This window comes from Aptenodytes patagonicus, chromosome 24 (assembly GCF_965638725.1).
Source record: "Aptenodytes patagonicus chromosome 24, bAptPat1.pri.cur, whole genome shotgun sequence".
Classification (NCBI taxonomy): domain Eukaryota; kingdom Metazoa; phylum Chordata; class Aves; order Sphenisciformes; family Spheniscidae; genus Aptenodytes; species Aptenodytes patagonicus.
The window spans coordinates 4,300,279-4,320,143 of NC_134972.1; the positions used below are offsets into that span (position 1 = coordinate 4,300,279).

General features: G+C 46.0%; 1 protein-coding gene across 1 annotated transcript in view; it reads left to right on the forward strand.

Annotated features, from left to right (window-relative positions):
* Positions 1-2,035: 2,035 nt before the first annotated feature.
* ADAM9 (ADAM metallopeptidase domain 9) overlaps positions 2,036-19,865 on the forward strand; it is a 29,342-nt gene continuing 11,512 nt past the window's right edge. Inside the window, exons 1-10 of the mRNA XM_076358899.1 lie at positions 2,036-2,130; positions 10,518-10,615; positions 12,003-12,067; positions 13,180-13,258; positions 15,207-15,283; positions 16,020-16,209; positions 17,010-17,075; positions 17,517-17,588; positions 18,347-18,516; positions 19,778-19,859. Of these exons, the coding sequence (XP_076215014.1) occupies positions 2,037-2,130; positions 10,518-10,615; positions 12,003-12,067; positions 13,180-13,258; positions 15,207-15,283; positions 16,020-16,209; positions 17,010-17,075; positions 17,517-17,588; positions 18,347-18,516; positions 19,778-19,859 (993 nt within the window). The 5' untranslated portion in view covers position 2,036. The remainder of the gene's footprint in view (positions 2,131-10,517; positions 10,616-12,002; positions 12,068-13,179; positions 13,259-15,206; positions 15,284-16,019; positions 16,210-17,009; positions 17,076-17,516; positions 17,589-18,346; positions 18,517-19,777; positions 19,860-19,865) is intronic.

Sequence of the window (19,865 nt, forward strand, 5' to 3'; positions counted from 1 at the left end):
AACGTGTGTTCAGAAGCTATCCTAGCTTTCCGGCCTCATTTCTGGTTCGTTTCTGGAGCTTTGAGGTGTGTTGTCTTCAATTCCTTTTACTGCAAGGCTGCAATGGTGGTGGTGAGTGACAGGAGAAGTCAAGGGAGATGGATATAGCTCTTGCTAAATACGGACCTGGGAATCTCACAGCCCTCAGGCAGGAACCATGGGATGATTCAAGTTTGTGCGTTACTTGTACAGCGCACAGTGGTATCTGTATTTGATCCATGGTATTAACCTAATCCATGGGAAGCCTCCTGTATCTCGGGTAACGCCCAGCTTATGGGAAGCACAGGGTATTACCTGACTCAAAAGCTGTGTGCAGCTTCCATAAGGGTTGAAGATACATAACCCCTATGTTGTTTCTAACATCAGGTGGGAATAAAATCTTCTGTCTCACCTTGCAGTATTGCACAATTTAGCGTGCCGGCTTCCTGCATAGATTTATGGTTTGGTCCGTTAGGATACGTAAAAGTGGCTTCAAAACATCAAGTTGTCACCTCCTTCCAACAGGAGCAGGAGGTTTTCTGGTTGCTGGAGGCTGCGAGGGGGGAAACCTGAGTCACAGGTTGTCTTCCTACAGCTCCTGCAAAAATAGATGCAGAGTTTTGGAATGCGAAGGGCCAAATGACTCTTTCCCCTTTAATTGTTCACTGTAGCAACAGCAGTATAAACCTCTTAGAAAGTCTGCCAAGAACTCATCGTTAAGGAGAGGGGGAAGACTTGCGCCAATCGCTCAGCCTGTTATGTGTTTGTTAATGGCATCTCTTGCATTATGTGCATTCAAAAGCAATTTCTAAAACGTCGTAGATGTCGGTCAGACCCCTGTGAGTGAGAACTTGGGTGTGTACGGGTGTTTCTGGCCGACAGCCCTCAAAGGGCACTCACGTCTAGTTGTTGTTTGTGCTGATGAGATGTGTGTGGCCTTTGGTGTAGGTCTGGCTCTGCATCTACAGCGAGGTATTTCGCCGCATCTGTTTTGTTCAAGAGCAGCGACCTACTAGGGAAAAGAACATGGAGGCTCAAGAAAACCCTGTGAAGTACCACACTTGGAAAACCAGGAAAGGTTCTCGATATCTGAGAAGTTTCCGGTAAAACTGGATTTTATTTGTCTCGGCTTTTGTACGCTGCTTATCACTATGGCATGAGGGTGCTTCTCCATCACCTGTTCGGTAATGTGACTGGTGTGTCACATGTTGTTTATTCCTCCTTCTCCCGGAGGAAGACACCCTGCTCCATGGAGTGCCTGGGGAGGGTGTTTAATGGATTGCTGTACGCCGGCCGGAGGCAGGTCAGCGCAACCCGTATGACGCTTGCAGCGGAGGGCAGTAAAGCCTGCGACGGCGTTTCGTTCTGGAGAGTTTTCCTCTTACTCACCTGTATCCCGTGGTACCGCGCCGTGGAGTGCTAATGCGAAGTTGTGTTTCCGTGTGCTTCAAATTTGTAATGTGTTTTTGGAAGGAAAGGCCAGAAGAGTCACTGTGTCTGTGGTCAGCGCTGACACCGGTTCCCTTCAGCAAGCTTTTTCTTTGGGACTCGCTTGCTTTTTCTCTAAGAAAGTACTGGAAACGTTAACGCTGGATTTCTCCCAGCCTGTGTCACACGAGGAGGTGTCGTTCGGGTCTCTCTCCTGGCACCGGGGGGCTCTTTCTGGAGCGCGGCGTTGCTCCGTGCGGTCGCAGCCAGCCGCGGCTCAGCCCCCGTCCCGTGGGGCCGATGCGGGATGCAGTGTCTCGGGTGGGCGCCGGGACGGTTGGCGTTATGGACTTTCGGCGGGTGCCGCTGCCGCGGGCGGCTCGTCGATGTCCTGCATCCGAGGGCCCGGGGTTACCGCTGTCGGTCTCGGCCGCCGCCCGGCGCCGGGGCCGCCCCTTGTCCCGCGGTGCTGCGGGCGGGCGGAGCGGCCCCGCCCCGGGGCGGCGGGGGGCGGCGCGGCGCAGGCCCCGGCCCGGCTCCATAAGGCCGCGGGCCGCCGGCCGGACCCAGCGCCCCAGCCGGGAGGGGCGATGCGGACGCGGAGCGCCATGGCCTGGGCCCGGGCGGCGCGCAGCTGCCTCTGCCTCCTGCTGCTGGCCGCGCCCGGGCAGCCGGGCCGCGCGGGTGAGTGCGCCGGGGCGGCGGGGCCGGGGCCTGGGCCTGCCGCCGACACCCCCTCCCTCCCTTCGGCCGGGCAGGCCCGGGCCGAGCTGGCAGGCGGCCTCCGGCCCCCCCTTCCCTTCCGGGGCAGCGCGGCCGGGCCCATTCCCCGTCCCCTCTGTGAGCGCCAGGCCCCCTCCCCATCACCCCCAGGGCTGCCGGGACCCGGCCTGGGTTTGGGGCCAGCTGAGGGGGTCCGGCAGCCCCCTTCCCTTCCTCGGGGCTGCCAGGGCCCGGCCTGGCCCCGAGGGCTGGCAGGTGGGGTGGGAGACACCCCCCCTTCCCTTTGCCGGAGCGGTGGGGTCCTGCCCGGCTGTCCCTGTCTGCCCCCCCCCCCCCCCCGCGATGCGTGGGGCCCTGAGGGCAGGGGGATCTCCCCCTGTGCAGGCAGCCCTGGCGGTACACGGTCACGGTCATGGCGCGGGGGTCACAGGTGTCTGAAGGACCGCGCGGGAGGAGGGTGCTGCGGGTGGCGACACAACCTGGGCCCTGTCCAGAGCGGCCTCTGCCAAAACGCTCCTGGTAGATACTGCGCGTGGTCAGAGATGCTGCGGAGGGGCCGAGAGGACAGCAGGGCCTTTGTCTTAACCCTGAAATGCGAGGAGGCAGTCTCAGCCGGTGAGCTGGCGGGGTCCCCTTACACCTGCTTGAGTTTGCAGGCGTCCGGGGAACGCTGTTGCTTTGCTCTCCGGCCCTCCTGTGCCAGGCTAGGCAGTCTGCTCTCCAGATGCTCTTCCAGGCTCTTGCTGGGCAGGTGGCAATCCGTGCACAGGAAAGCCTGTAAAATGTGCGGTGGGGTGAGCAGCTTGTTCATGGGTCTCCCGAAAATTTGTGTGAGCAGATCCGGGGTACAACCGTGTAATTTCCCCACCCAGAGGATGTTGCATTTCTGTGTTGAGGTGACAGAACACCCACATCATTTCCACTGCATTTCAAGGGACGTGTGCAGGTACCTGTGTCTTCCCCGTCTCTGTTTGGGTGGCCTTAGCCATCATGGTGCCAGGGCACCGCCTGCGGTGGCACAGCCGGGCACAGGACAGGACCCTGGCTGGCTGCTCTCCCCTGAGGAGGAGAGAGGTTGCGTCCTGGGGCAAGAACTCAGGCGCAGCACAGTGCCATCGCTAACGGCAGTGAACAGACACCGTGTTCTCTTTATGGGCTTTTAATGAGTTGACGTTGTGCTGTCTTTATGGGCTGTTCATGAATTGAAACTGTTCTGTTTATACGCTTTTATGATGCTGATTCTTATGTTACATATACACGATAGGCAGAAATGCCCCCTCTGTCATTGTTTTCCTCCTCTTGAAGGGATATATGCACGGTGTTAAATTTCTGTGTTTATCATTAATATGTAGTTTTATAGCCAGGACTTCCTAATTCAGGAATCTTTTCTAAAACTAATATTGATGCTTCATGCTGAGAAACAGCGCTCGTCTGGTGAGTATCTCTCCCCGAGGGATTCTGTGCTGCGAATCTCTTGCCTCTCGCTTGGCGTGTTGTTACTGGCGGTTGTGAGCTGTGCGCTAGACGAAAGCCGAGCTTTGAAAGGTGGCTGTTGGCTTGTGGCGGAGGTAGCGCAGCGTGTTGGAAACTGCCTTGCCAGAGCACTGAGGAGCAAAGTCTTAAACGATGCATCGCTGGGATACTGAATGCTTGTGCTTCCAATGGACTGACTGGTCAGAGTTTTGAGGAGTAATATTTTAGTTCCTACCTGTGGGTGGGAGGAAACACGGGTCGCTGAGTTACTGATGGTGGATGGCAGTGTTTCTCTCTGCCTTCTGAAGTCTCTGTCCCAGCTAGTAATGCCAAATCTGCGATGAAAGATAATGGACCTCCTTCATCTCAGGTCTGAGCATGAAGGAGAGGGGAGAAACAAGTCACCTGCTTCAGTTTCTCCTGGCACTTCCAACTTTTGGGTTGGAATGTAAGTGCTTTGGACACTCCCCAATAAATAGGGATATGAGGCAGAAATGGGGTGTTACCGGAAACTACTAATTGAGAATTCCTGAATGAATATAATCATATAGTGATGTGTAGCCTTAAGGGATTTGTATAGTGTAGATTTTCCCCTGCTATTCGTGTCTGTAGGAGGCCTCAGTGTTTGGCTGTATAAATTCATAAAGAAACCGTCTGGCATTGCCATAGGCAGAGACTGTGGTTTTTTGCTACTGGGTCTTTTCCCTGGTACTTGGTGTCATGCACATACTGGGATGTTCTAGGCACGTTTTACCAGTTTTTAAAGGAATTCTTAAAGTGTCTAAACACTTTGGTTTGAATTTTCTGGGGAGATGCAGTGTTTGGTTAAGATAATTCTGTTGTTCAGCTCATGAAAAACACAGCACTGCCTCACCCATATTTCAACAAATCTAGGACAATCATTCAGCAGAGTAAAGAGGGTTTTTGTGGTTATTTCCTCCGTGTGAAGAATAAAAAGAGGAAAGAAATCTCAGTGTAGCTAATGTTGCCTCTTATAGTGCTTTGTTTTCAGAAAAAGGAAGTTTGAAACATAACTTTGTAGTTTTTGCATGTCTCGATCATTCTCATTTCTCAAGCTAAAATTAAAAAAAAAAAAGTTCATTTGCTCAACTCTACCGAGTTCTCTGATTGAATTTGTATTGCGTGGTTTCCTTTGGTGGCCAAATTTAAAGATAGTGACATCTCCAAAGAGAAGCGTTCCCACGAACCTCCCCTGTGTGAAGCGAGCTGACATCTACACAGCTGACGAGACGTGGGGAAGTGAGTAGGCTCTGTGTGCGAGGAGCTCCTCTCCAGGGGCAAGGCTGTCACGGATTGAAGGGCAGAGACTCCAGGGCCATTGATCCAGGAAGAATGGTGTCCCGGTGAGATTAATCGTCTTGCACCGGAGGATAGTGTGGCTTTGCTCTGTTTCTCCTTGTAAGGTGGAGAGGTTGTTGCGACAGTACCAGAGAAGAGCGATAGTCCTTTTTGTGGAACAAGAGTAAATGTTGTCTTGCAGACAAATTAGCGTGGCTTTAGAAAGGGCAGAAAGAATAGTAAGAGTCTAGACAGGAAACACTTACAGCATAGGTCAGGATTTCAGCAAGAGGGAGGTAAGAATTTTCTAGGAAATATTGCTGTAGAAGAGCTCAATATCCTCATTAACGTCCGACACCCCCAGTAAAATACTAAGAGAAATTACATTAACTGTTCTTGCCAGCTCTAATGTTAAACAAATATTCCAGGTGAGCAATAAATCGAGTAGATGAATTTGCTTCTCTTGCCATGATAGTTGGTCATCTTTTCCTACCTTCTAAACAGGCACTGTGACACAAGGAGACACACACAACTAATAGAAGACTAAAACTCATTACTGCTAACTGATGCTCTAGGTTTAGTATGGTTTTGGTCAAGCCTTTACGTTTATAGTAAAGTCTCTAAAAGTTACCAGTGTGGATGCAGGCACAGGATAAATCTGGAGAGAGCATTAGCAATGCCTTACTTCTGTGTGGTGCTGATTTTTTTTTCCTGGCTCCATTTCCACTCTCACTTAGGGACTGAGTAAACTGAAGTAGGCAAATACAAGTAAATGGTCGTACTGGCTGTCCTCGCTCTGAGTTTCACTGATAGACAGCTGTGAACAAATTTGGGTAGTATCAGAGGAATTTCAGTGTTTTGCTTATTGCACAGAATGATGCTCTTCGATATCACTTGTGATGCTGAAAGCGGTGGGGGATCTGAACGGGGTGGTCAGAGCAGAAAGCGAGCTCCACAGCCATTGCTGGCAGTCCCAGCACACTGCTGGACCCTGTGATGCTGCAGGTGGGGTGGGTTTTGAGCCTTGTCTCTGCGAATCCAGTCCTCCTCCTCGGTGCGGGAAGGGTGGTTTTTTTGCACGTTCCTTGTTAGCATCTGTCTGCAGCCTGAGCTGCTGAGCTGGTCACGTGCTAATGAGCTTGTTTTTATGAAGTGAGTTCATTTTGTGGTGTAATAGGCTACAGTCTGAACTTTCCTGTTTATTTTTTTCTTTTTTTTTTTTTTTCCTTCCATTGAAGAGTATGTCTTTGACCTCACTTTAGTAGGCTTGGGAAAGAGTTACGGTAAAAGAAGGGTGACAACTGGGGTGACTGGATGTAGCTGTGTGCTGTACTTCTGTAACTGAGCCAACGATCTGCAGGCACACCAGGGTCTACGAAGACAGGAGATGCAGCTTGACTTTTGCTGAATACAGATCTTACCTGTTGGGGAGTGAACACCCTGACAGCTTACATCAGCGTCTGGAGAGCCGTAACGGCTATGACACGTTTTGATGGTTTTCAAGCTCCCGCATGCTATGGAACGTGTGTGAAATTCCTACTCTGGATTTGGGGCGGGGAGGGGAAGATGATTCACATCTTCCTAGTTGCCTCCGATGCTTGGTAATTAAAGGCAGTCTTTAATGAGACAAGGTAAATATAGTGGATGCAATTGTTTTTTTCTCCTTGGAAATACAATCTCAACTAGTGTTACACCCAAGAATGAATGATAAGCATATTCTCAGTGGTGACGTGTAGCACAACTCAGACGGCAGCCTTGGCCAGTGGCGGGAAGCACCTGAGTACAAGAAGTCCTGTAAGTTACTGAAAAATTTATTGCAAACTACTGTGCTTGAGAACCATACTTCTTATATTGCAATGAAGTTTCTCAAAAGGGGGTGGAGAAAAAGCTACAAAAAATAGCATATCTTAGGAAAACAGAATATAAATGTCTTCAAACAACTTATGCGGAAAGCAGCTGAGTATCTGGGTTTGGTTTTTGCTGTCACTTCTGCCTTTCTTTAATTGCCATGCATTAAACCACCTTTACTTTGTACTGAAATGTATGGATGAATTCTCATGGATAGTAACTGCCTTGACTGGAGGGTAGCATCTTAATAGCGATGTGGTTGCAGGAACGTATCTGATAATGCCTTCACAGCATGCTGGAACCTAGCGTTTATCTAGACTGCTGCGATAGCTGCAAACTGCCTTGTCCTTGCTAGAATTTCACCTTGTGCTAATTAGGTCAGACTGAGTACATTTTTCTTCGCTGGGTGAGATAAGGTCTCAATGGGTCAGTCACTAGAAGGAGCGTTGGGTGCTAGGTGGGACTTGAGGTGGCCAATGTGTTACTGGATTAAGGACATATCTTTCAAGATTTGTGTTTCTCAGAAAGAAAAAGGCCCGTCCCCTAGCAGCAGCCTTTGTAGGAGGAAGATTTGGGGCAGGGTTGTCTTTTGCATGTTCTAATTTCTGCTTCGTTGCACTTGTCCCTTTCATTGGATTTTTGATTAACTAGTCTGGTGCCCTCTCTGAGGGTTGCTAGTGATGTGTGAAACATTGCATGGGGCAGTCAGCATGGAAGTAGGTTCTTTATAAGGTGAGGGTCAATGCAATGGAGATACCTGCCATAACGGATGCTTTTGTTCTGGGGGGTGCCAGTGAAGGGGCGTGCTGTGCTTTCAGCCACCATGGAGCGGTTTTCTCCCGGTGAGAATCCCACAAAACAAACTCTCGTCTCTTCTGTACATCAGCGGGCTTGTTGTCAATTTGATCTCTGCTGAAACATGGGGAGAGAAAGTATGGTTTTGCTGGAAAAGGAAAGAGAACTGAAAGTTAAAGGGAAAGCTATTTGCATTAAGTTCTAACTGTTAATGTGAAGGCTGCTTTTCTCTCTTTAGTTCTGCTAGAAAGCAAGGTGGTGCCTTCCTACCCTTATATTTTAGGTTGTCGTAATAGGAAGCACTTTGTTGATCAAGACAAACACGCCCTCCTCCTCTGATGAATTTTGCCCACAAGGAAGGGAAGAATAAGGCATTGTGCCTGAAACCAACTCCCAAACTGGTGGTAGCGAAGGGAGGGAAGGAGAGCAGAAAACAGGGGGAGAACTGTCAGAGTATTTGGAGAGTTGAAAATTGTACTCTTTTAGTGCCGTTCCTCTAAGAGGAAGCCTCTCAGAGTTGCACTCTTCCCAGAAATCCCTCCCAGTTTTGCTAGCTTCATATGATGATTCACTCCTTTGTCTTCTGCTTCCAAGCTGCTTTTGGGGAGGCAGGCCGCTTTCTGAGCACTGCAAAGATTAACCGTGCCCTGCTGTTTCTGTAGGGGGTGTCCTAAGAGAGTCTCCAACACTGTCCAAATGTCACAGTGTCACATCCCCCACTAATAAAGGCACTTCTGGACGGCAGTGGGGAAGTAACAAGTGCAGAGCAGCGACGTACAAGAGCTCGGGACCGGATACGAGTGAAATGTGTGGTTGGAAATGACAAATGTAGAGAAGTGATTTGCCGGAGTATGTACTTTTGGTGGTTCATTCCAGGGAAGGAAACAGCCCTTCCCTCCCCTGTTTTCAGGCCAAGGAGGTATTGACACTGTACTTGCTGTAGCCTCTGAACATAAGGGTTACGTTCAGGAAGTTTCTCTCTGCTTTTTTTATACCTTTTTTCCAGCAATCACTGTAATTAACGAAACTTCTGCTGCAGTATGTGTACTATGTTATTTCTTGAGAAACAACATAGCTCTGCCTATGCTTGTGTGACAAAAATGCTGTATTACAAAGAGGTGCACTGCAGTGCATCTGTCTTCTCCAGACGTACATACATGCTGTAACGTGAGAGAAGTTGAAAGCAATCTAACTGCTTTTGCTTCCTCTTTGGGGATATCGGTGGAAAGAGTGCAGGGATGTGGATGTGCTTTTCACTGGGGCAGTCACTTACCGTGACGCTGGTTTGAAACGCTGACCCGAGGTGATATTCATAGTGTTGAGGTTGCGCGACAGCCTGCTGGGGACGGGAAGAGAGGCTGCAAAAGCATCTGCAGGAGTCTGAATGTCACTGCAGCTTGGCGGTGCTGGCTCGGGGAGGGTCTCAGGGGAACCCCTGGCATTTAAAGCCTGCGTGGGGGCTCCAGCCTGTTTCCCAAACGATGGAGCAGGCCTCTGGCAGAGGCTTCAAGCACACAGTGCCTTCGGAGTTGCAGTGTGAGTTTTGGTGTGCTCAAAATGGCTGGTTTTTAAGTGAATGCAGCATCTTGGTCCCACTCTGAGAGTTTTTGGAGGATCTCAAAAACTAAACACCCCCTCACCGCCCCCCAGATGTGTGGCGATTGTTTCTGGAGATAAATGGTGACCAGGAGGATAACTGTTCCCTTCCCCCCTACCTTTGGGTTGGGAAGCTCAGGCTCCTCTGATGAGCTCACTGATTCCATTGCCATGAGCTAGTAAAACGGTTGCTCTTAATCCTGCCTGCAATCCCAGGCGACCAACCTCCCGCTTCCCGGGGGAGCAGCTCCCGAGCCAGGCACTGGCAGACTGTTGATGGGAAAAGTAGTTTACACATGCAATTTATTATTGTTTACACAGTTGATGTAGAACAGTTGCTTGCAAAAACTGATGCCTTATAAAGGAAACTTGGACTGTAGACTTTTGTTTGCTGGTTGTTCAATTAGAGGATCTGGCTGATGTTGCATATGCAAATCACTTATAAAGTGATCTGCAAAAGGCCACTTTGTTGCATGCATTTGTTTCACCTCACTTGTTTTTATAAGGTCCTTAAGAGCTCTCTAAGAACATAATGAGTAGTACTGGCCTTGTGTCAGAAGTTTGGCTGTGATGTGCAGGGTGAGGACGTAATGCTGAGCTCTGCTGGGCTGGCTTTGTGCCGCCGTGCCATTAGGAAGCACAGGAACTGCTGGAGCCCCTGGGAGCTAGTCTAGAGAGGCTGCATGGTCGAGCTGGTGCAGTTCTGCAGCTTTGCAGCACAGGACACCTGGTTTTGACACTGTCTTTCTGTGTGTCCTTGAGCAAGTTCTCTCTGTGCTGACCTGCTTTGTTAAATGCTCCGATTCCTGCTGATGAAAAGTGATGGTGTATGAGATAGATACTTGTAAGACAGTAATTGGAATGCGAAGCTTTCAATTTGAAACCTTCTGGAAAATTTGGTGTCTTCTCTGCTGTTTGTGTGTCGTTTTCTCTGGCCTTTTACAAGGCATCCAAGCGTGCTTTGCTCTGAGATTTGCTCTGTGCTCTCCCGTGTGCATCAGGGCCTTTGGCTTTTTCTATTTGGGTTACAGCTCTCTGAACATGTGTGGTGCCTTGGCAATGTGGTGCTGTGTTGTTTCTTAAAAGTAGATCCTGTAAGTATGCGATAAGAAGCGATGCCAGTCTAGTGGCAGAGGGATCTGCCCAGTGCAGCGCTGCAGACCCACACTGAGCAGCCGAAGTTTCAGGGGTCTGTGGTAAGTTAGAGACCTAAACTGGAATCACAGGCTGCCTCCTTCTTACTGAAGGGGCTTTTCCTGAAATAGCGTCTTCTTCCTTGTGCCTTATCCTTCTGATTGCCTTGTTTCTTTAGCCAGTGTTTCTGTTCTGCTTTCTAGGTTTCCAGCAGGTTTCTCTGTTGTCTTCCTATGAAGTTGTAATCCCGCAGAGGTTAGGAAGAGAACGGCGAGAGGCTTCCAATGTCTCCTCAGTACAGGTACTGGGCAGTCTTAAAAATGCCTTCAGTTTAGTATCTACTTCCTAATGAGGTCCACCCAAAACCTGAAATTCTCACAAAACACCATCGGACTCATCTAGCAGCAAACAAATATCCATCCTTACAAAAGCTATTACATCTAGCATTGTCTTGAGCGGAGTTATGGTAAATACCTCCCTGCTCCAGAGATTACAAGTTGCAGCAATGGATTTTTGATCTGGGTGTAAAAAGCTGTATAATGAGAGTTGTTAAGCACTGGAATGAGTTTCGGAGAGGTGGTGGAATCGTTATCCTGGGAGATACTCAAAATCTTATTGGAGGAGGCCCTGAGCAGCCTGGGCCAACTCCATAGCTGGCCCTGCTTTGAGTTAGGGGGTTGGATTAGACAACCTCCAGTGGTACTTTCCAGCTTACATTATTCTGCTGTAGCCATGTAACTAAAGACTGCACACTTCAAAGTATTTGGATTAGACCAACTGTGTTTAGTCACAAATCTTATAAACATTGGCAGAATTTAATATTAACAAAAATGCCTTGCAGTTTATTGCAGTCGTTGACTAGTACTCCTGCTGTGATATTTAATGTAGTGGTCAGGCGATTCAGCTTATCCGCTTAATGTTTAAGGACCCTAGCTGCTGTGTGTAGCACTTGGCTAATGTGAGGCTGTGGAGGTACTGGCTCACTGTGAATGTTCAGTAATAAAACCGTATTGTCCTTTTCCATCTGTAACTAAGAGGGTTTTTTGTGGAAGTCTTAGAAACAAGGAATAAGAAAACCACAAAGCTATTTTGAAATAGCTTCCTTCATATGACTCTTCCCCAGTTACACAGGAAGGGATGCCAGGTTCCGGCGGTAGGGACAATTATAAAATAGGTTTCAGGCTCACCCACACGTGGTTATTCCTGGTCTGGTGCAACTAGCAAGGTTTAAGAAGGAAAGTTTATTAGTTTAGTATCTGGCAATTTCAATGTGTGGACATGGCAGTCGTTTTGTCTGCTGGATGTCAGGGAACCAGAGCAAATCCTGATGGCTGTGGTCAGCTTCTCATTGCAAAGTCTTGTGGTCTCAGCGAAGTCGGCTAGGAGCACAAGAAACACCCGCTCCCCTGACCAGCGTTGGGGTACCAGCAAGAAGCATGATGGGAGAGGCAGCTCAGATCGACAGAGTTCTGCATCCCTCTAGGAGGTGGTTTAAATTTTGTTGGTATGAGCTGCATCTCCAGCAACTACAGCTATATCAAAAAAGGCTAACAATACAGACTAGTCCTGAGTTACGGAAGGTGCAGTAGCAGTAACGGGGCTCGCAGAGATATTTTCTGCCAAACTTTTGATTTCAAAGAATGTTTTATTCATTAACATGAGTAAAATGCAACTGTTTTTATATTCAGGACAAGGAGTCGTATGCTATTGAGATAGAGGGAAAAGAATACACGATTCACCTAGAAAAGAACAAGTAAGTGATAAGTTTCTTTAGATTATTTAATTCCATCTATTGTGTCCAAATAACAAGCTGGCAGGTAGCATGCGAGTTCTGATTCTTGAGGTTCTTTGAGAAGTGCAGTTACATGCTAGCTCTGCAAAATCTGCAGAGGAAGACGGCAAAAGTGGATTCAGTCACACAGTCTTGGCTATCAGCCAGAAATTTTGTTGAACTCCGGCAACCCTGGTGATCCCCTTTCAGTGAAGGAAGCAGTAGTTTGCTCAAAGGGGATCTGGGGAATTGCTGAAATGACACTCTCCATTTACATCTAAAAATAAACAAACTGAACTATATTTCAAGTAAATATTTTCACTTTCTTCTGGGTTTTGTTTATTGTTTCAGGGTCTTTTTTTCCTGTCTCGGTAGCACAAAAATACTAATAAATGAGGAAGCTGACTTTATATCCAAGGCCTCAATATCCATAACTTATAGACAATATAGATGTTGTCTGTCTTGAGTTTAATTTTTAAAGGGCTACTTGCAGCAACAGCAAGTTACCATTTGTCAGGCTATTGCTTCTTAAAACTGCCCTCATAATAGACAAAAGACAGAACTATTTAAATGTACAAGCCCCTAGGGATATCTAGCTGCCACTTGCCCAGCCCCTGATGCTCAGAAACATGGGAATTCAGCTACACCACATCAAGGGATTTACCAGTATAGGTCAGCAGTCTTAATCGTGGGAGACTTTCCCAATGCACTTCCTTCCAAAACTGGGGAAGAGAGGTGATCTGCAGCATATGTGACTAAGTGCTGTGATTTTTTTTTTTTTTTTTTTAATTTTTAATTCTGCATGAAAGCAAGCTTTTAGCACAATTTAATGGGTTTTGATGCTTGTTTTACTTGTCCAGGGTGAGGTGGTTGATTTGATTTCATTAACGGTTCCACCATTCTGATATCTTGGATTTTGCTGTGGAAATGCACAATTTCTTTGTTAATTTTGGGGGGTTTTCCTTTTGAATGTTTCCTTATTTAATTGCAATTTACATATTTGTGACACTTTTAGGATCATCTTATTGCCCTGCTATAGTGTCATAGTCATTTCATGAAATTCCTCTTGTATTCCTTCTCTCCTTTCCTTACAGAGAACTGCTGCCCAAAGATTTCACAGTTTATACCTATAATAAGGAGGGGAAGTTGCAATCTGAATATCCAGATATCCAGGTAGGATTTCTGTCTTTTTATACCCTTACTGAAGGTGACTTGAACACTGAGCATCTACAAGATGAGGGAGTCGTGTTATAAAGTGATAGTTGTCTTTTTGGCTGGGCCACCTTCTAATCCCGTGCGCGCGCTGCACTCTTCCTGGAGAGAAGCCTTGAGTTTGGATGAGGCTCTAGCCTGGAGCTTGTAATAGACCTGTATTTTCTTATGTGGAGGTGATTGCTGTCTAATTAAAAGCTACTCTTTTCTAAAAAGGAAATGCTGCTCTTAGCTGTCAGATATCTCGTTATCTGAGCGCGGTGCTGTCCTTGTCATACAGCACAGTGCAGTGTTGGAATCGCTTCTGGACACGGGCCCTGCTTCTCACGGGGACCAGAACGCACGGAGCAGAACTGGGGTGGTCTAGTGACTGAGTATAGCTTTTACTTTTACACACATCAGTCTTCCAGATTAGTCCACAAGTCAAAATGAATGCTCAGCTGCTGACCCATCTTTTCAGTTGTGTGAGGCTGTCTGTTAGTGTCTCTAAGAATTTTTGAGGGTTGACAGGCTATCCGTTAGTCCAGAAGTTTGGGAACTACTGGAAGGGATGGATGAGATCAAGTCTGGAGGACCTTTGAGAAGGATGTTACCTGGCTAGCATTGGAGTTACTCCACTGAAAAAGCAGTTGCAGCCCTCTTTTCCTGTACAAGCAGGCTGCCTGATAGGTTGCCTTTGAAAATTTAATTGCTTCTGTAGAATAAGAGTAAAAAGCAGCTCGTGTGATACAAAAAGCATGAGAGTATTTCTAATGGCTTCACTCTTCTTATGTATCAATGTTGTTCTTTGAAAGGGAAGTGTTAGTCGTATATGATTCATAGGATCTTGTTTTTGAAAATAGAGCACCTGAGTCAGCCAAGTATTTACTTCCCAGTTAAAAGTGATTGAGAGGAAAAATGTTTTTTCTGCACGAGGTCATGAAAGTCACAGTGGCCCTGAAAGATTAGCACATGCCTTCAGTGCTTTCTTTCTGCATTCGTTGCTGAAACAACAGGCAACATGATCTACCTGACCCCTATAATAACGTTCAAAAATGCACTTGCCAGAGAAAATGGAGTGTATTTGCCCCATACTACCTCCTTGTCTAGTTTCCAAAATGTGTATATACAGAGGACAAAATGGAAGTGTTCTGTCTCGTCAGAGCTGATGAGAGATGTACTGCGCAACTGAAAAGTTCTGGCAGCACAGCGCCTGTTGGTGAGGATATCAGGTGTTGGCCCTCTTCTTGCTGGAGAGAGGTTACATATAAGTCAAGCATTCTGCAGGACTGTTTTCTAGAAGACTGAATGGTGATTTGGCCGAAATTGGTAGGGAGGGGCTGGCCTCGAAATATTTGAGGCAGGGTGGAGGACAGAAGTTGAGAGTAGGATGGCTTACGGTCAAGTTAAGAAATCCAGTTGCTGGATAATGCTTCTGAGCCCTGCTTGGCTGGTATTTATAACATGTTGGCTGCGCCAGCTCTGAATCCAGCTTCAGGTAGAGTTGACTGAGTGGGCAAGCGGGATTTTAAACTGAAATCTGTAATGAACTGCTGGCCCCATCGAGTTGTGAAGAGCGTCTGCTTTACAGACTAGGGAGGTAGGGATCCAGCTGGAGTGCTATACCCCTGGCATCTTGATTAGCTTCATATATGTAAGTCCTTGTGGCACTAAGGCACAGGTGAGGAAATTTTTAGATGTGCATTAGCGAAGGAAACGCTATTACATTGTGGTAGTGCTAGAGGCATGTTTGAAGCTGTAGACTGTGGATAAAGGGCATGCGGTAAATTTAACTTAAAGCATATTATGTTGTCAAGTTGTAACTACTGCCTGTCAGTGGCAGGCATAGCGATTACACGATTGGAGATCACACTGGGTGTGCAGATACGTGTGGAATATGTGTGTGATGCGCCCTTGTTTTCCTGTGTAGGATCACTGCCATTATCAGGGATACGTGGAGGGGACCCTGGATTCTGTGGTTGCTGTCAGTACTTGCTCGGGGCTCAGGTAGCACAACTCTTCTTTTGTGTCCTTGTTGTCACCCGAGTCTCGTAGCTCGCTGAACCTGAAACAAAATTCTTACTCTGTTTTTAACTACTGTTCAGCCAGGTGGGGATTCATTGAAGAGGGCCAAGCTGCAATAGTGTATGCCTTTGTGCAGTCTTTCTGTGGTATCTTTTATTAACGTAGTTAACAGATATTTGCAATGCCATTAAATAAATTGATTAATGCAATTTGTTATCAGAGTGCAGTAAGTTGTTCTTTGACACGAATTTTGGCTTATTTTCTAATTTGCATAGACGGTCACTACAAAGAACTGTACATAGTGGAAAAATGGAGTGTCGAACACTAGTCTGCAAATTTCACAAAACTGGCCCTAAAGCTTTTGCACATCAAATTTGATTGGAAATTTTTTCTGCTTTGGGTTAATTTCCATATCTTTTGGGACTTTGATTTTTTGCAGTGCCATGTCAGACACCAAAGTGGCAATAGTAATTGAACTAAAGCATTTCTGCTTAAGGCCTGTGACTTAGTTTCTTGGGCATTGCAGACTCTTAGAAAAATACTTAATTTGCTGTATTTGTGAAGGCCCTATCCAGTGAAAGACTGCTTTCAGGCTTGAAGTGTGCTGTTTTGCAAGGACTGAGATATAGACATGCCTTTAGTTATCAAAGACTAATTGTTCCTTTGTTTCACTATAACAATCTGGGTAACTGTCCTCTCTCACACTACCATATTTTAGGGGTTTGGTGACAATAGGGAACATCACCTATGGAATTGAGCCCATGGATTCCTCTTCTGGCTCTAAACACATTTTATATCGATTGGATAATGTGAAGAAAGAGCCCACGACGTGTGGAGTAACCACCAAAGATCATGAAAGAGAACATACAGAGGAAAATCACCATCCCAGTATGACTCAGCTACTGCGAGTAAGTACTCCACTGTTTTCTCCACAGTCCCCTATAATGCGTTTTGTGAGTGTTCAGCTAAGAATATGGAAGCAGCTTATCAGATTTCCTGGGGTTTAACACATACCTAAAGGTTTCTGATTCAGAGGGCTTTCTACGCTGCTGAAGAACTCAGTTTCTTCAACAAAGCGGTTGCAATTTCCTTCTGCTTCTGCACACAGCAGTGAGAGTCAAGTGGCTAGTTAGATTATTCATGGGCAGAGCTTTTTGGGGCTTTTAAGGGCAGGAACACTACCCTCATTGGAGAGGCTTGTTAACAAAGTTTTGCATCAGAAGCCAGGAGAATATTGTGGTGTTTATTTCATTCTCCTAACCATCAGAATAACAGCTTGGTGTGAAGGTTCCCCTTGTTGTTTAAAGACTGGCTATACAGGAATAAGGTTGCAGTAAAAGCAGTATGAAAAACATTGTGTTTCACTTCAAGGTTGTTGGTGTTTGCTTGTTAGTATCTTTCTGCTCCTTTATGAAAGTGTATGCTGTCCTTCCAAAGAAACCTGTGTGGAAAGTAAAAAGGTCTCTTGCTTTTGAAACACGGGAAATCTTTGTGCAGCTAAATTTTAGTGTAAAATACTCATAGAGAAATTGTCATTGCATTGGATTACACTTCTTGGTTTTGGCTTGTTTTCATCTTGGCACAGTGTGCTTTGGGTGTGTCTCTCAAACCACTAGTTGTATCAAGTGAAATATGACAATGTCATGATTTTTTTTTTGTTTATACTTGAATTAATAAAATTGAAGTTGTCTAAAACTTTTTTCCGCAGAGAAAGAGAGCGGTCCTACATCAAACCAGATACGTGGAGCTGTTCATAGTTGTGGATAAAGAAAAGGTAGGGATCGTGTGTCATTTTCCCTACCTTCTCCCCAGGAGATGGCTTGAAAAGCCCTCAGCCTTAGTTACTCCCAAATGAATTGTTGAAAGACACTGACGCTTTAGCCAAGGTTATGCAAATATGCTAACCTAAAACTGAATAAACATGTTCTGTGCAATACTCTTCAGGAAAAGAGTAAACTGTCAGACATGGAGAGTTTCTGTCAGCAAGGAATCTAATAATGTAAGGAAAACGTGGCAAAAACTGCCTTTGCTGTTTTCTCTTGAATATTGAGCTGTTGAGCAATAGCAGTGAAGATCCTGCTGTCTCAATTAGCATCTTCTTGACAGGAGATTTGGAGCCAGGCAAAAATGTTTTTCAGTTACTGGTCTTAAAATGTTTTGTTTCTTTTTCTAACTCGTCTTTATCTCTTCATGACTAAGTTTCTTTGTCTTGCAGTTTGAAGATTTTGGGAAGAGTGAAACAGAAGTAAGAGAACACATGGTGCAACTGGCAAACTTCCTTGACAGTGTGAGTTAAAGCTATGCTGAGCATAAGCGGGAATTGATGCTGTGTGCAGCAGCCCTGAAGCTCTGTTTACTTGTGTAAACTTCTGCCTTGGAGTCTGTTCTGTTACCAGTTTGGTGAGAATGAAATAAAGGTTTTTATCAAGCCAGGAGCTAAACTTGTTCCCTTGGCCATCGTATTGATGACTGGTAGAACTCAGTTGCGCCTGCACATTGTGCTGAAGGAGTGCCAAAGGAGCAAGGCCTGCAAAGTGATGGCAGTATTTACTGGCAGCAGGCTTTGGTGAATGCATCACTATGAAAGCTTTTCAACCTCTAAATTCATCTGCACTCATCATACTTGAGAATTAATTTAGAGAACTCTTCCAACCTGCGGTACGTACAGTGAGAGACAGAACAGATTGTTGCAATAATTGCAATTCTTAAGTATTTGTCAAGGTTAGAGAAAAAGCATGTCTTTCAACTTGACTATTTCAGACGATGCTTTTTGTCAGGATTGAGACTCCTTTTTATTTCTGTTTTGGATTTTCTCATTGATCCTGTAGCTAATGAAAGTCTGAATCCCAGGGAAAATGCATTCTGGTGATTTGAATTGTGTACTAAATTTAAAAAAGAAACAAAAAAAAAACCAACAAAAACCAAAAACACCAACAAAAAACCCAAACAGAAAAAGTAGATCCTTGCAATAAGATCCATAATGCCAGACCACTTGTTGTTATGTGAAGGTCTTCAGAAATATTTCTCCTTTTTTTTCCTCCCCAGATGTACATCATGTTGAACATCCGCATTGTGCTGGTTGGTCTAGAGATCTGGAAGTATGAAAACATAATTAGCACAGACGGAGGTGCTGGTGATGTGCTGGCAAATTTTGTACAGTGGCGAGAGAAGAATCTTGTTTTGCGCCGGAGACATGACAGTGCCCAGTTTGTTCTGTGAGTTGCAGTTCCCTCCCTTTGACTCTTAAGAAGCTTATTCTACTCCTGTCTGCTCAGCCGTGCTTTAGTATCAAAAGTAGCCATTGTATTTCAGCAGAGAACCCAGTGCAATCTGCTGTATTTTATTTACTTGTGAAAACATTCCAAGTCAACTTAAGCATTTTTAAGAATGTTTCTGCAGTCCTTGAATTCAGTGTCCTCTCTGACAGGTATATTGCTAAATAACAATTTTTTTTCCTGTCCCGCATGTCCTGCAATGTTATACGTTGTATTGTATAAAGCTTCCGTTCAAATAATCCTTTGTCAGGTTGTACACTGGTTAGACTTGTAATCTAGGGCTTTTTCCACTTGAAAATGAGCATAAACCTGGTGTAGAACGTTGCATTTTAATGGAGCAAAAGTTGTTTCTGCAGTTGGTATCCAGAAGCTAGCTACATGGTTTGAGCTTTGACACGTACCGTTAATCTGTCCATCCCTACTACCTTAAACCAGCACAGAGCTTCCTGAGCTGTCGTCTCTGCCCCACTTCCAGGACGCATGCCCCTGTGCACTTCCCGCTCCCGAGATAGCTCAGTCCTTAGGAAGTCACTGCCCAAAGTACGAGAAAGGGCAGAAGCAAGAGCGTGCTTCACACGGGGCAACGGCATAGCCTGCCTTTGTGCAAAGCGGTAGCTCCCCTTCCCGCAGGAGCTAGGAGCCTCTTCTCTTCCAAGGCAGAACAGTACCGTTCAGGTGATGAGGGTGAAATGGCTGAAAAAATACTAATTTTAAAAATTCTTTTATATGAAGTAAAATGTGGTGCATTGTGCTGTTGCACTTAAGCTTTAAGAACTGTGTAGAAACAAAATAAGATGGTAATGAAAAGGAAGTTGACAAGGAAAGAAATCTATGGAGTTTGGCAATGGTAGAAAGGCAGCTAACAGCCAATTAAAACAAATGATTATAAGGGTGGACCATTCACCTCTTTATATTTGGAGGGAAGATGTGGAAGAGGATAACTTTCTCTGCAAACTCTTGTCTTAATTTAAAAGAATAAAAGAACCATGAACAGAAAGATAAAGCTGAACTGGTACACTCGTACCTGCAGTCAATAGTAGTGCTCCTTTGTTAGTGTTGGAAAGCTGGAAAAGCAGTATTTTGTGCCCCACAAGCAGAATTGATGTATTGAGTGGCTGTGCGGATGGGCTGTACCGTTGGCAGTATTGTGTGTCTGTACAGTCGGGATGATTGCCTTTCCTTTTTCTCCCCATGACTGTAGGAAGAAGGGGTTTGGTGGCACAGCTGGAATGGCCTATGTTGGAACAGTGTGCTCCAAGAGCCATGCAGGAGGCATTAATGTGGTGAGA